The 17,499-nt window shown below is 42.1% G+C and overlaps 1 protein-coding gene across 1 annotated transcript in view; it reads right to left on the reverse strand.

Moving 5' to 3' along the window:
• The window catches only part of chn1 (chimerin 1), a 190,975-nt gene that overhangs the window by 17,986 nt on the left and 155,490 nt on the right, over nt 1-17,499 (reverse strand). Inside the window, exons 7-9 of the mRNA XM_067987580.1 lie at nt 17,116-17,193; nt 15,137-15,221; nt 6,529-6,702 (exon numbers count right to left, since the gene is read on the reverse strand). Of these exons, the coding sequence (XP_067843681.1) occupies nt 6,529-6,702; nt 15,137-15,221; nt 17,116-17,193 (337 nt within the window). The remainder of the gene's footprint in view (nt 1-6,528; nt 6,703-15,136; nt 15,222-17,115; nt 17,194-17,499) is intronic.

Genomic DNA, 17,499 nt, shown 5'->3' on the forward strand with positions numbered 1-17,499 from the left:
ACAACTTTGACTGTACTTCAAAAGTATTTCATTGGCTGTAAAGCGCTTTGGGACGCCCGGAGGTCATGAAAGGTGCTATATAAATGCAAGTTCTTTCTTTCAATCACTGCAAATCAATGGCCCTGACAATATAATGTATGTCATATAAAACAACATATCAACAATGCTACAGGAGAACAATTAATATTATATAAAAAATGAATGATTGCATTTATTGCTTGTCATCACACTCCGGGCATCACACAGTCTCATGCAAATTGCTTGGAGCTGATTGGCTCAAATTTGAAATTTGAGCCAAAGAAACATATCAGAACTAAGAATACTAGAGAAGATTTATCAACAAAAAATGAAACCAGCTCAATTTATGTTCAAAATCCATTTGACTGCAACAAATCTCAACTCTGCAACTGTGATGAAAATCTACCACTGAAAAAGCTGAAGCCAATCAAATCTTACAAAATATTTTTTCAGAAACCTTTCATTCACCATTTTTCTTTCGCACAAACTCAAAAATAAGGTATCTTAAAAAAACCAGTAAGAAATTGCATATTTCACAATAACATAATTAAACTTACCTATACAATTGTGATGTGGAGATGCCGGTGATGGACTGGGGTTGACAATTGTAAACAATTTTACAACACCAAGTTATAGTCCAGCAATTTTATTTTAAATTCACAAGCTTTCGGAGATTTTCTCCTTCCTCAGGTAAATGTTTCAAGATCTCCTTGAAGCCTACGCATTTATACATATTGAATAATACATGGTGTTTACAGACTGCCCCTGCAACTGCCCGTTGCCAAGGCAATCACCGTGTTCAGACAGAGAGGTGTCATCTGCAGAACCCCCGAATACACATTCAACAAAAAAACAAACAGGGAAAAAAAACAGAGAAAAAAAAACACAGAGAGAGGCAGAAACATCCGGAAGGCAGAGAGAGCCAGCAAATGACCCATTATATTAAAAACAGATAACATTTGTTCGCTGGTGGGGTAACGTGTAGCGTGACATGAACCCAAGATCCCGGTTGAGGCCGTCCTCATGGGTGCGGAACTTGGCTATCAATTTCTGCTCGACGATTTTGCGTTGTCGTGTGTCTCGAAGGCCGCCTTGGAGTACGCTTACCCGAAGGTCGGTGGATGAATGTCCATGACTGCTGAAGTGTTCCCCGACTGGGAGGGAACCCTCCTGTTTGGCGATTGTTGCGCGGTGTCCGTTCATCCGTTGTCGCAGCGTCTGCATGGTCTCGCCAATGTACCATGCTCTGGGGCATCCTTTCCTGCAACGTATGAGGTAGACAACGTTGGCCGAGTGACTCGGCCAACGTTGTCTACCTCATACGTTGCAGGAAAGGATGCCCCAGAGCATGGTACATTGGCGAGACCATGCAGACGCTGCGACAACGGATGAACGGACACCGCGCAACAATCGCCAAACAGGAGGGTTCCCTCCCAGTCGGGGAACACTTCAGCAGTCATGGACATTCATCCACCGACCTTCGGGTAAGCGTACTCCAAGGCGGCCTTCGAGACACACGACAACGCAAAATCGTCGAGCAGAAATTGATAGCCAAGTTCCGCACCCATGAGGACGGCCTCAACCGGGATCTTGGGTTCATGTCACGCTACACGTTACCCCACCAGCGAACAAATGTTATCTGTTTTTAATATAATGGGTCATTTGCTGGCTCTCTCTGCCTTCCGGATGTTTCTGCCTCTCTCTGTGTTTTTTTTTCTCTGTTTTTTTTCCCTGTTTGTTTTTTTGTTGAATGTGTATTCGGGGGTTCTGCAGATGACACCTCTCTGTCTGAACACGGTGATTGCCTTGGCAACGGGCAGTTGCAGGGGCAGTCTGTAAACACCATGTATTATTCAATATGTATAAATGCGTAGGCTTCAAGGAGATCTTGAAACATTTACCTGAGGAAGGAGAAAATCTCCGAAAGCTTGTGAATTTAAAATAAAATTGCTGGACTATAACTTGGTGTTGTAAAATTGTTTACAACTATACAATTGTGTTTTACTACATTTCAAAACTAATTAATTGGCTTTGAAGCGCTTTGGGACATCCTATGGTTGTGAAAAGCGCTATATAAATGCAAGTTCTTTTTTTTTCGTATAGTTTAGTACCCTCAATATCATTTTTACTCGGAGGCCTCAACCTCTCTCGAAAGCTTAGATTTGGAAGTGATATTCTGCTCTGACTAATGGCTGTCAGCTGAAGGGAGTTATCAATCGCACCTGCACCTGTATTTCACAGGATGCTGGAGTCCAAGCATATGCAACGTGATCACCAATACAACAACTAGAAGTGTGTTTTTCCTCAGGCTACAATAGTGAATATCAGTGCATTTGAAGGAGCAATGCATTGACAGGTGAGCTCATCTGCAGAAAAGCAATTTGGAGCATATATAGATTGTTCTCTGTTCCTACCCAATTACTCATATCCTGTCATATATAATTATTCGCAGAGAAATGCATCTCTACAAAAAAATTCTCAGATTAAATCACAATTGCTAACCTTGTGTACTACAATTAAAGATAATTTATGGACTTGTATGAAGGCTCAGAAAGGCAACAGCCTCTTTTTAAGCAGGGAGATGATGTAGGACTTCAGCTTTCTACTTCCCCTGTATGACACTTCAAAATGACAATAATTTGAACACAAGTTTGGCAATCTTCACATGATGTTAAAGATCTAAAATCATTTATACCTTTGTATGAATAAGATGGCCTAGAAATTTGTTCATGCTGGCTGTCATGCCGATCCCTAAACGATCCATGCGCCAGAGTGGGTAGGCCCAAGGCCCACCCGATATTGGGGTTCAGGCCTCATTTACATCAATCCAGCGAGCTGCAGATGCCCGACAGACAGCTTGCCAGCAAAGACGATTTGAATTTTGGGCCGCTATGATGCCAACAGAGGTCCTCAGATAGGTCTTGGAAGCGGGGGGTAAGCAATCAGGAGAAAGGGAGTGACCAGGACAGGGGAGTAAGCGATCGGGAGGGGGGGGTGGGGGAGCAAAGGAGGCAGCGACCAGAAGAGGGAGGAAGGCAGCGATCAGGAGGGGGTGCGAGTGGAGGACAGCAGTGGTCCATGGTAACGTGGAGCTTGGAGGAGCATTCCTGTACCTTCCGGACCTACATTTTGGTAAGTATTTGAAAACCTTTTGGTGGCGGCCTGCAGCGGTCCCTTTAAGCACCACTGCAGGCCGCATGGAGACCTGGTTTTCCTGAATGCAACCGGCTCCATGCCGGCTGCGTACGGGGCAAACCAATTTGGTAAAAGGGACATCAAACAGGTACTAGGCTCTTTATTTGCATATGCAAAGGGCCTAATGCCTGTTTCAGGCGTGGGCCCTGGACGCCTCTTTTGATGCCTATACCAATATGGCGGGTGGCGCATGTCCGGCTCAGAATGTGCACACGCACGCCGCCTGTCATTTTGGATGCTTTTGCGTCTGTAAAATGGACACAGCGCCATCGAAATTCTATGGCCATATCTTTTCAAGCATCATGTACTTCGGCTTGCAGAAAAAAATAGAAAATATTCATTCCACCACTAACGTTTACTCAATTTCAGTAAGTAAATATTGGCCCAGATTTTGCTGTGGCAGGGCATCTAATGGCGCATGCCGTTAGTTAGACTATACCATGCACATTTAGGTTTTTAAATTTTTTGCATGGCAAGTTGCTGACAGTGCAAACTGATAACGTTACAGCGAGGGAAACATAAAAACATAAGAAATAGGAGGAGTAGGCCATATGGCCCCTTGAGCCTGCTCCACCATTCAATAAGATCATGGCTGATCTTCCACCTCAACTCCACTTTCCCACCTGGTCTGCATACCCCTTGATTCCACATGAATCCAAAAATCTATCTATCTGAGCCTTGAATATACTCAACGACTCAGCATCCACAGCCCTCTGGAGCAGAGAATTCTAAAGATTCACAACCATCTGCGTGAAGAAATTCCTCCTCATCTCAGTCTTAAATGGCCGACCCCTTGTCCTGAAACTATGCCCCCTAATTCTAGACTCTCCAGCCATGGGGAAACAACCGCTCAGCATCTACCCTGTCAAGCCCCCTCAGAATCTTATATGTTTCAATGAGATCACCTCTCATTCTTCCAAAACTCCAGAGAATATAGGCCCATTCTACTCAATCTTTCCTCATAGGACAACCCTCTCATCCCAGGAATCAATCTAGTGAACCTTTGTTGGACTGCCTCTAAGGCAAGAACATCCTTCCTTAGATAAGGAGACCAAAACTGTACACAGTACTTCAGGTGTGGTCTCACTTAAGCCCTGTACAATTGTGGCAAGACTTCCTTACTCTTGTACTCCAACCCCCTTGCAATAAAGACCAACATGCCATTTGCGTTTCTAATTGCTTGCTATACCTGCATGCTAACTTTGTGCTTCTTGTATGAGGACACCCAAATCTCTCTGAACACCAACCTTAATAGTTTCTCGTCATTTAAAAAATATTCTGTTTTTCTGTTCTTCCTACCGAAGTGAATAACCTCACATTTCCCCACATTATACTCCATCTGCCACCTTCCTGCCCATTTACTTAGCCTGTCTATATCCCTTTACAGACTCTTTGGTCCCAATATTACCAGGGAGGCGGGATGGCAGCGGGGGGGGCGACTGGGTAACCCGCCCAGTAAAATCCGTCCATTCCCCACGTGATCACAGGTAAATTGGAGCCACTTAATGTGGCTTCTGGGTTTCCCGCCGGAAACCTGTGCAGTGGACGGACTGCGCACCCACATCACAGGCTGTCAGCTGGAGGAGCCCTATTTAAAGGGGCAGTCCTCCAATGCTGCTCCTGGAGCAAACAACCAACATTACAGCATGGAGCAGCCCAGGGGAAAGGCTGCTCCCAGATTTAGTGATGCCTCACTCCAGGTGCTACTGGATGGGGTAAGGAGGAGGAGGGGTATATCCGAGCCAAGATTCTTTCTCACTACTGTCCTTATGTCGTCCTTTACTATCTTGTTACGAATGCTTCGTGCGTTCAGATAAAGAACCTTTAATTTCTTTAGATTTCTAAATTTCCCCTCACCTGACCCCTCCCCACCCCCACTTTTTAGTTTAAAGCCCTATCTACCACCCTAGTTATTTGATTCGCCAGGATACTGGTCCCAGTTCCATTTAAGTGGAGCAAATCCCAACAGAACAGGTCCCACTTACCCCAGCACTGGTGCCAGTGCCGCATGAATCAAAACCCCTGTCTCCCACACTACTGTTTGAGCCACACATTTAACTCTCTGATCTGTTTGACCCTATGCCAATTTGCGCGTGGCTCAGGTAGTAATCAAGAGATTATTACCTTTGAGGTCCTGTTTATTAATTAGACCCCAGCTCTTCAAAATCCCTCAGCAGAAACTCATTTTTAGTTCTACTTTTGTCGTTGGCTCCCACGTGGACCACGACAACTGGATCCTCCCCCTCATGCTCCAAGTCCTTTTCCAGCCGCGAGGAGATGTCCTTAACCCTGGCATCGGGCAGGCAACACAGCCTTCGGGACACCTAGTCGCGGTTGCACAGAACAGTATCTATCCCCCTGACTGTACTATCGCCTACAACTACCACATTCCTTTTTACTCCCCCCACTTGAATGGCCCGCTGCACCACGGTGCTGTGGTCAGTTTGCCCATCCTCCCGGCAGTCCTTGTTCTCATCCACACAGGTAGCAAGTACCTTGTACCACAGGGCATCTGAGACCTGAGTGAACAGGGCAAGCAACTGTGTATCTCCTTAACCAATCAGATTGAAGGATTGAGAAATTAACAGCGCAAGGAATGAGAAGGAAGTGTAAGTTAGAGTGGGTGAATTCAATGTCAAATCAGGTACAGAAAGAGAAATAAAGGGAAGGAAAAGAATGATTGGATTAAGAAAGGGAGAAAAAAAAGACAGAAATGGAAAGTAAAAAAAATTTAAAATTTTTTAAATCTCCAACAACAATTAAAACCACAATAGTTAATTTTCAGTGCCAATGAGGTTGATTGGCAGTAATTAACACTTATTACTGCCAATCAACCTCATTGGCACTAAAAGGGCATTTAGACTGAAATGGACAAGATTTAACTTTCTGTGGCGAGTTTAGTTCAGATCTACTGCACAAATACAGCAACTTTACGCCATTCATTGCATTTCAATTGTGAGGCAGACAGCGAGATGCCGTTTTTGCGAAGATAATGGTGGAGTGGCACAACTCCGACAGCAACTTTTGGATATTTGAATTTAACTTCACATCTGCCCCTTGCCTGAAGTTGTGGTACCATTTGCGCATAACTAACGGTGAGTGCCAATAGCTTCAACGTTATTTTTGGCAGCAATATCTGGGCCAATAGCTTACAGATGTGAATGTACAGAATCGTACATAACATTATTTGTAGTAAGTTGCCCAAAAGTGAAAATTAGAATAATGTCTCTGTACAATTAAAAACTTTTCCAATTGGTTAGTATAGAAATAATCACAGTGACTGCCAATAATCCAAGACTGACTGCTGGCTCCTACCTCTGGTTTCAATTTCTCGAATGCACATGTCCACCACCATTGGTCTCTTGGTGTTATGTGCTTTAACCAGTGTTGTCAGGTCACAGCTGTAGACTTTTTTCACATGCTTCAGGTCTGGCTTGCAATCATGTGGAACCATCTTGGAACACTGCTTGTGAACATTCAACCCACAATCTAAGAATATAGAATAAGAGAAACCCTTTTAAATTATATCAGAAAATTACAATTATTGCCATAGGGAAAAACTGAATTCAAAAAAGGAGGGTGTATCTATAGCCACTTTAATTTCATGGGTCAAAATAAAAATTGCCTTTCTCATCTCTAATATTTCATGGCAATAGTAAAAATCAGTAATTTTTTTAATGTAAACATCTGAAATAAAATATTTGAATTTTGTGGTCGCGGCCCCCTTAGTAAGGGGGCTGAAGGTGACACAACAGATGCTTTCCCGTGGGGGGGTTCGGTGATGAGGAAGGGCCGGTTATTCCCCCACCCCTGGATGGCAGCCAGGTGACAAAGTTTCCAGCGAAACAAGGCTAGTAGATACGGAACATACAGCCATAGTAGTGTGGGAGCCTGCTGGGCACATGCAGAAGAGGTGCCCTCCCACTGATCCTGCATATCTTGACATGGTCAGCGCTGCAAAAAGTATAATTGTGCCCGAGGCCTGGAGGGTGGCAAATGCAACATCCTTCAAAAATGACAGGGATAAGACAGGAAATTACAGGCCACTTAGTCTCACCTTGGCTGTTGGTAAACTACTGGGGACTGATTTTCACTTGCTGCACCTGGTGCTAACGAGGCACAAAGAGAGTGAAAATGGCGGTGGTGTACTTACCTCCCTGATCTTGCGCACATTTTCTCCACTGCCATTTTGAGTGCCACAAGGACACGGGTGGTTCAGGTGTCTGCCTGTATCAGGTGGCAACAGTATTTAAATAGGGGTCCTATCATGCAGATAGGACCTTGCTGCAATTTTCATAGGAAAAGTCAGGACAACTGCTCGATGAAGAACCCACTTAGAAAGTGGGGGTAAGAGTAACTAAAACATGGATAAATATCCATGTTTTAGTTACTCTTACCCCCACTCACATGAGTAAGTACTGACTATTGCAGAGCTGTATATTTTGAAGGATTAAGGTTTTATTTGCATTTCTTAGTCTTTTCAGATTCAAACAAGTGAGTCCTCTTCAGCTTGGGAATCATACTGGCAACTCCTAACTGGGTGGTGCAGGAGGACAAGGAACATGAGCAACAGGAGAGAGAGGAGGAAGCTGCACAGAGGCACCAATATCCACGCAGCGGGGCGTACAGAAATTGAATAACATGCCTCAATTTCACCGAGGACTAATGTGTTAAGAGGCTCCGGTTCAGTCGCAAGGATGTCACTGCCCTGCGCCACCTGCTGCAGCCAGACCTGGAGCATAGACTGAGAGGTGATCATATGTTGCCTGTGGCCGTCAAGGTTATGACAGCACTAAATCTTTTTGCTTCTGGATTGCTCCAGGCTCCAGCAGGTGACATGACGCACATCAGCCAGTCAGCCCTTTCACTCTATTCATGGACAGAGAGTTGGTTGGACAGCGGAAAGCAAAGGATAGGAGTAAAGGTTAGTTTCTTGAACTGGAAAGATGTAAATACTGAGTTTTTCCAGCATTTTCTGTTTTTATTTCAGATTTCCAGCATCCACAGTATTTTGCTTTTGATTTAGTGTTTAATTCACGGCCGCTTCTTTTCCAGTAATGCCCATTTTTAGGAAGTTCTGATCTTTTCTCCGACGGGGTTTCTGTTTGTCTCTTTTACCTTGTTCACCTTCATTGCTTTCTATTACCCTTCTCGTGTTTGATCAGGTTTCTTCTAAAACTCGCTTTCACAACCACATCTCTTTCCTCAGCAACTGTCTCCAGCCCTGACTTATTCCATGTGGTTTCCAACTTAAATTCCACCTTTCATGTTTCAGATCCACCCGTGATTACAGATATCTCCATGATATTCAACGTTCCTTGAACCACTGCTTTCATCGCTTTCTGAGATCCACGCTCAACGTCATGCACCGCCACATGCACACTCTCGACCTCTCTCTTCAGCAGCACCGACTCAGTCTATTTCAGAGCTGTCCTGGTCCACAGGTCCATTTCATCCTTCGCCTCATCCGGCACTTGAACAAAAAACTTTTCTTCTTCCTTTCAGGTGTCAAGGACTGCAAGCTTCAACAACTCTTAGATACCAACGCCCCTCCTGATCCTTCTTCCCCATCACTTTCCTCTGACCCCATCCCTCCCTCCAATCTTACCCTTTGTCGTGTTTTCGCTATCCCCTCTAACCTTCCCGTCTCTGACCCTGAACAATCAGTCCTCAGCAAAGGCCTTAGCTTCATCCCCTTAAGCCCCCACTTCAATGAATTTCGAGCTCGACACGATGCTGAGCTCTTCTTCCGTCGCTTTTGCCTCCACACCCACTTCTTTGGCCAGGAGTCTTCCCCCGCACAGCGGACCCTTTCTCCCGTCTTCAGAATTCTCGTTCTACCTGGCCCCCTCCCTCTGGCCTCTTACCCTCTCTTGATCTTTTCACCACGAACTGCCGGCTTCACATCGGCCGTCTCAATTTCTCTACTCCCCTCACTCACTCTAAGCTTCTCTCACCCTGAACTGGAAAATTTCATCAACTTTGCTTCCAATTTCCACCCTTCCCTCGCCTTCACATGGTCCATCCCTTCCCTGACTTCTCTATTTCCATTTCTGGGGATAGACTGTCAACCGATATCTATTATAAACCCACCGACTCCCACAGCTACCTTGATTACACTTCCTCCCACCCTGCTTCCTGTAAGGACTCTATTCCCTTCTCCCAGTTTCTCCGTCTCCGTCGCATCTGTTCTGACGATACCACCTTCTGCACCAGTGCCTTCCTTTTTCCTCAACTGAGGATTCCTCTCCACTGTAGTTAACAGGGTCCTCAACTGTGTCCGTCCTATTTCCCTCATTTCTGCCCTCACCCCTCCCTTCCCTCCCAGAACCATGACAGGGCCCTCTTGTCCTCACCTTCCACCCCACCAGCCTCCACATTTAACGTATCATCTTCCGCCATTTCCGCCACCTCCAGCGCGATCCCACCACCAAACACATCTTCCCCTCCCCTTCCCTTTCAGCATTCCGAAGGGACCGCTCCCTCTGCGACACCCTAGTCCACTCTTCCATCCCTCCCAACTCCCGTCTCCTCCCCATGGCACTTTCCCGTCCGAGCGCAGGAGATGCAACACCTGCCCCTTCACCTCCTCCCTTCCCACCGTCCGGGGCCCCAAACACTCCTTCCAGGTGAAACAGCGGTTAACTTGTACTTCTTTCAATTTAGTATACTGTATTCACTGCTCACGATGGGGAGACCAAACGCAGACTGGGTGATCGCTTACTGAACACCTCCGCTGTCCTCAAGCGTGACCCTGATCTGCTGGTCGCTTGCCATTTTAATTCCCCTTCCCACTCCTACTCTGACCTCTCTGTCCTCGGCCTCTTACACTGTTCCAATGAAGCTCAACGTAAGCTCGAGGAACAGCACCTCATCTTTCGTTTCGACACTTTACAACCTTCCGAACTCAACAATGATTTCGATAACTTTAAATCGTAACCATTGCTCCCATTTTTTCGGTCAGCTAGTGCTGATAATGGTTTTGCTGCTGCTACTTACAGCTACTTCTGAGCAATCTTTTGTTTCTTAACCTGTCCCATTACCACCTTCCTTGCCTTGCACCAACATCCTTTTTGTCATTTAATCGCTCGTGCCCTCTATCCTAGCACAGACCTTCCCTTTTGTTCTTTCCTCCCCTCCCCTCCCCCCTTTCCATGGCTCTGTACATGCTGAAAAACTTTAACTCTTAACACCTTCCAATTCTGACGAAAGGTCTTCGATCTGAAACGATAACTCTGTTTCTTTCTCCACAGATGCTGTCTGACTTGCTCAGCTTCTCCAGCATTTTCTGTTTTTATTTCAGATTTCCAGCATTCGCAGTATTTTGCTTCTGATATGGTGAATGGTGTTGGGGCTGCTGCTATTTACCATAAACATAAACGGTCTTGACTTAGGAATTCCGGTAACAGTATTGGCATTTGCTGTTGACACCAAATTGGGAGGCTTTGGCAAATTGTGATAAAGATAGTGAAAGACATATATAGGCTAGCAGGAAAGGCAGTTTCCTCACACAAATTGGGGTTGTATTCTCTGGAGTTTAGAAGGCTAAGGGGTGATTTGATCGAAGTTTATAAGATATTAAGGGGAACGGATAGGGTGGATAGAGAGAAACTATTTCCACTGGTTGGGGATTCTAGGAGTAGGGGGCACAGTCTGAAAATTAGAGCCAGACCTTTCAGGAGTGAGATTAGAAAATATTTCTACACACAAAGGGTGGTAGAAGTTTGGAACTCTCTTCTGCAAACGGCAATTGATACTAGCTCAATTGCTAAATTTAAATCTGAGATGGATAGCTTTTTGGCAACCAAAGGTATTAAGGGATATGGGCCAAAGGCAGGTATATGGAGCTAGATCACAGATCAGCCATGATCTTATCAAATCGCGGAGCAGGCACGAGGGGCTGAATGGCCTACTCCTGTTCCTATGTTCCTAAGTTAGGTGACAAAAGTAATTCAATGTAGAAGAATGTGAAGTACTACATTTTGGAAGGAAGAATATGGTAAGAAAGTATGCCTTAAATGGTAAGATTTTAAATAGAGCAGCAGAAGGACCTTGTTGTGAAGATACACACAGGTTATTAAAAGGTGGTAGTGCAAGTAGATAAGGCTATAAAAAGGCAAACAGAATCTTTTTTTAGTTAGAGGCACACAAGAAGAAAACAAGAGGCTCAATTTTGAAATGGTGGACGGATGGCAGCGGTGGGGGGGTAGTGAAAGTGTGCGTGGCAAACCCGAATAAAAAAAAAACGTACTTTTTCTTACGCAATCGCGATGTAACTGATGGTGATTAAAGTTGTTTCTGGGTTTTTCACCCGGCAGCCAGCCTGATTAACAGGCTGATGCAACGCCGGGGGGTGGGGGGGGAGGGGAAAGAGAAAGAGGGAGACGTCATCCAGTGCTGAAGATCGGGTGGGGGAGAGGGGGAGATCAGGGGGGGAAGACAGGGAGATCGGCGGGGGGGCGGGGGGGGGGGGGGGAGAGATCAGAGAGGGAGACATCGGGGGCTGTGAGGGACATTGGAAAGGGAGACATTGGACATTGGACCAGCGGGGTGCAGGTGACATTGGTGGAAAGGTAGGTTTATTTTGTTTTTTTTAAACTTTGTGCAATGGTTTTTCATTTAATTTATTTACTTTTATTTTCACCAGGCCTGAATCGGAAGCCATGGGAAAGCCGCCCAGGTAACTTAAAATCGGTTTAACTACCTACGATTTCAGAAATAATGTTGGTACATTTGGTTCTTTAACTATCATCCCGCTGGCTTTAATTGTTGGCGGGACTTCCGCATTCGGGAAGTCCGCGCTCACACGGGCACGTCTGTGGGAAACCTGGAAGTCGGCGGGTTGGGGCTGGCTTCCACACCCGCTCAGGATTTTCCCGACTTTCTCAGCCCCTCCGCCCTCAATGCACCCGCAATTTCATTTGAAAATCGGGGCCCAGGAGGCAATTTTGAACTTGTACAAGATCTCAGTTAGACTGCAATTACAGTATTGTGTATACTTTTGGATATCCTGCTATAGGAAGGATAGATTCATTAGGATGTTATCAGGGATGAGGGATTACAGTTATGAAGCAAAATCTGATCAATTAGGACTTTTTCATTGGAGTTAAGAAGGTTGAGAACTGGCCTGATAGAGGTCTTCAAAATTGTGAAGAGTATGATAGGGTAAATAGCGATAGATTGTTTCCATTGGTCGGCAAGACAGTAACGGGAGAGCACAAATTAAAGATAATAGTCACAAAAAAGAATTAAAAGGGTTGCTGGAAAAACTTCTTTACACAGAGTGTGGTTAGAAAATGGAAACTCTGCCACAAACATATGTTGAAGCAGAATCCATAAGTACTTTAAAAATGGAATTAAGTAGTTGCTTATAAAAGACAAATGTTAAATGGTGTGGAGAGATGAACAGAAGTGTGGGATTAGATTAGGTGACTCATGGGGAAAAACAGATGCAGACTTGATGGGATAAATAGTCTGTTTCTATGATTTTGAATAAACCCAGCAGCATAAAAACCACAAAAGAACAGACTGTTTGAGCTTATTGTCTAGAATTCTGTAAATATCTTAATATTGTATTTGTAAGATTGTGTCAAATTCTTCAGTAAAATCTAATGGTTTTATTCTTCCTCACTATACAAATCAAACATTTAATGGGTGCATGAGACCATTAGAAATCAAAGTCACAATTCCTTGCAGCAGAGTTGATAACCTTTTTATCTGGTCCCACTAGCATCATATGGTTATTTATCTTTAAGAGTTAAGAATGTGGCAATGTATGCAACATTATACACAATCTGCATCCTGCAAATTATCTTAAAAATAAAGCTTCTTCTATACGTTCGAATCTTAGCAGATAAATCCATAGCAAACTCATGCAACTACTTTGGTAGGTTATTTTTACACTGCTAAGACATAGTAACAGAACCAATAGTCTCACAAACATATGAAAAGGATGGAAGAAATCATCTAGTCCATCTACCCTATCCAGATATGCTGCAACTACACACACCATCGACCTGCAACCCTGCTCTCCCACATCACGCAATCTCCTGGAGAGTGGATAAATAATTGAAAAAGAACATTTTTAAAGGGTACGGGGAAAGGGAATTGAACTAAGTGGATTGCTCTTTGAGAGCTGGCATAGGAGTGATGGGTCAAATGACCTGCTTCTGTTTCTGTAAAATTCTATGAATCTACATGAAAATTAGTGTCACATTTTTAGGTTTCTAATCAGATATTTGAAGTTTGAAGAACAAAGAAAATCAAAAATGTATCTTTAAAAATCAAATAAAGATTTCAATCATACATATACTTAGTTCCAGACACTATTCCTTGGAGTGTCAGCATATCCATCTGATAAATATCAGATCCAAATCTATTTGTCATCTGACTGCAAAATTCTTCTGTCTTAATGGACCATTCACATACCAAAACAAATTGTTAGGCCAAATGGTTCTCAATTAAAGTACATCTACTTTAATAAGGTTGGCAAACAATGTTTGTTTCCAAGAACAGGGCATTCCATGTCTTAACCCTCTGCATAAAAAAAACATTTCTCTTAACCTATCTTTTATTCTTTTGGCGATTATCTTAATTTATGTCCTCTAGATACGAACTGATTGGCCAGTGGGAAATAGTTTTCCCCTATATACCTTATCAAAATCCTACAGAATTTTGAACATCTCTAGCAGATTTTCTCTTAACTTTCTATGTTCTAATGAAATGAATTGTTTCAATATAGCAGTTAAACGGCCATGTCAAAACAGGTTATATGTTTTTATCTTAGAATCTTCCAAACAAATACACTTAAACAGAAAGTGCATGATTGATATACGTTACTTTGCTATGTAGATGCAAAAGCGCCAAAGTGGACAAATATGTACTGTAATCCTTAAAGCTGAACATTATTGAGTATACACCACATTACGTTATGCGCAGCAAAAGCAGCAATACTGTACGTCTTAATGGTGCTATGCTATGTTAAATTGAACACAGCATAAATCTGAAATCATTTTTTGCTGTTTCTGACTATGTGAAAGTAGTAAAGTAATTATTAATTGGACATCAAACTTTGACCTGTTCAATCCCTGATAGCTTCTTAGTAAGGGAAGAGTTGAATTGGCCTGTGTAATTGAGGTTTATGTACAATGACAAGAATCATATTAGGTAACACACATATAAAAACCATAGGAACAAAGCTAAATCACAATCCTTGGCACCTAAAAATGTATCTTCTGAATAAATTTCAACACATTCATTTTTCCAGATACTTTATGAAAAGAATAATTAATTCAAATGTGGGTATTTGCTTTCACAGAGGCACAATGGTGCTGACAGACCTGTAATGCTTTTAGATGAAAGTTTCTGTTGCTGATATTGCTGTAGCCCTGCAATAAATATCACTCATGTTGTGCAGTCACTCGAATTGTGTAAAATGTCATTCGACTTAAATGACTAACTTCTTCATGTCATATTTTAGATTACATTATTATGGAACACACACTGGAATCACATACCACATTATCGTGCCCAAAAGGCTAGTCACCTATGGGGTGCACTATGAGTGTAGCATTTCAACATCATGTTTCCACCATAAACAAAAATATTGCTGGCTGTTTTGAAATGTAATAACTATGAGTAAGAAAGTGTTATGCGCACTCCACATTCATTTTAATGTTACCATTCCAGGGAAATGCATGCCCTTTTCAGGAAATCGGTTAGAGCGTTGATTATTAACTCTACTATAATATCTTCAATAATGATCAAGTAGGTACATTGCAAATATGTCCAGGGTAAAAAGTGTAAGAAGATTTTAGATTCAAAAACAAAACTCTAAAAAGAAAAGCACACAAAATTATGTTATGTTTTAAAGAAAAGAAAAAGAAATGCCAAGAAAAGAGGTATATAGGGAACAGCAAAGTACCTGCACATTTCACGCCCTGAGCAATCAGACCCCACATAAAATTGGCACAGTACTCACACCAGTGAGGGCCTCGGAATGTGTGAACCTGCAATGTAGCAGCATAATATTAGGGGAAAAAGATCATGCAACAAAATTACAGCTTTAATGAACAGTTTAGCACCAAGGATTATTCAAGTGAATTGTTTGATTAAAATACAGAACTATTGAACAAAACTGAAGCGAAGAAAAATCTTAAAATAATGGTTATACAAGAGTTAAAGCAGTCAACGCTGAAAATGTCGAGTTTGGGAGCGGTTATGTAAGATCTCAACACAATTTTTTTTCTTACAATGTTTAGTAGTCTTTATGTTAGCAATTAAAAAAATGAAAGGTAAATGCAAAATGCATGGCCACTGAGTGCCTTTTTGTTAGTGATAACATATTAAATGGAGAGCAGATTCTGTAGGTGGCTACATGAGTGGAGGTGAGTTGCCATGGCAACTATCAGTGATGCTACTGCAGTGGTATTAGCATTTTAGATATCAAGAACAGAATGGAACATTAATGAAAGAGCACACAGTCATGAATAATATTAAAGTAGCTAGGTACCAACATTAATTTTATGTCACATTCCTATCGAATAAAGCAGCATTTACTTTGATCTCTGGAAAAAGCGCTATGACAACCAAATCTACTTGGACAGCATCATTAACTCTTTCATGTACAGATGAAGCCAAGTAAATTAATTGAATCAGCTGATGAAGTTAAAATTAAACATTAGAAAAACAAATTATGGCAGAGGCTCTAAGGTGGAAACAAATTGATAATGCTTAAGCATTTATGTTCATAAAATCGGAAAGCTTGAGTACACAACACAAGGTTACTGAATACTGGAAACAAAAGCAGTTCCTTTCCCCAAAAAAATCACAAGATAAAAAGCAGTTTTTAGAAAAGCACACCAAGGAATTAATGACTCCTGTAAATGTTTTCTACCTGACTGCATGGTCATAAATATTCAGAAACCGACTTAAACAATTGATGCTTAAGGCACAAAATGTTGTATTACCCCTTAATTATGAGTACAGTCTGACAGTAACCATAAGCCGATGTACACAGAGAAAAATAGAATTATAATACACTTATCTCAAGAATCTATTCACATCTACTGTATTAGCAAAAGAATAAAATGCTACGAAAACACGTGCGTCTATTGGGACCGTTATCTAATTATAAGCTGGTAGGAAGGTTGTAAAAAGAAAATATTGGAAATAGGATATTTATTAGTGTGAGTAATTTCATGTACTGCAGCTAGCTCTGTACCGTTCACCACTATCACCTCATTAACACAGGAGGGTTTCACTAGAAATAATGATGTGGGCCAGCTGTTAGTACCAGTCGAGACAACCCAAACTCTGAGACTCGAGACCGGTTATCTGCAACGAATATCAAGAAGATCTAGTCTTTGTCTAGGTGAGAGGAATTTAGCTGTTATTTTAAGTGAGGATCGATTACTATATAAAATGAATTTCCTAAAGCTAATGCATACTTCCAAAGAACTGATAGAATGCAAGTTTTACTGTTTTTTATATTTAAGTAGGGGAAAAGCTGCTTATTTTATGATCTTCATTGCTTAACTTCATGGATGTTATGATTTACCCTTTGAAGGAAATCTATGTTTGGGATTTGAACAAATTGCCCCGGACAGCATAATGCAACATGCAGTAACCTCTTCTGAATAATGATGCAAATTTAACAGTTACATGATTAAATAAACATAAAGTTTGAGTAAAACAGTTTAGTTAAAGAATTGTTCAATTGTAGCACTGAAAACAAATTCCACCTCAACTTCATGATAATGGCCAGAGTTTAGTTTCATAATAAACAATCCGATAATACAATGGCTATCTAACTATAATTATTAAAATATCTAAGTAAATTAACATCTAAAATATATATTTAAAAACCTACACATCTGTTCATTGCTAATTTCAATTCCTTACCTTAAAATTATGTACTTTCTCATACTTTGGAATCCGTTCGTTTTCCTTCAGTGTGGCTCTTCGAACAAGTGAAGTCAACTGTGAATAAGCAAACAGTTTTAGTGGTTGCCACAGAGTTGAAGATGCTTTTTGGGGTCCCGTTCTCATTCCTAGAGCTGCTATCAAAATATCCTGCTGATGGTTCTCTTGCTTAGGCTTGCGAATTAGGAATTTGTAAGGTTTTCTATCTGACCAAGATTCCTTGGATGGCATCTTGCTCGTACTTTCCAATTTTTATGACCAATCTGGAGAAATAATTTTCTATGTTAAAAATCTACAAACTGGTTCTCTTTATCTAACCAGGTCAGAGGTTAATAAATTTCAGACAATTCAAACTATAGCAAT

The sequence above is a fragment of the Heptranchias perlo genome, chromosome 7 (genome assembly GCF_035084215.1).
Source record: "Heptranchias perlo isolate sHepPer1 chromosome 7, sHepPer1.hap1, whole genome shotgun sequence".
NCBI lineage: Eukaryota > Metazoa > Chordata > Chondrichthyes > Hexanchiformes > Hexanchidae > Heptranchias > Heptranchias perlo.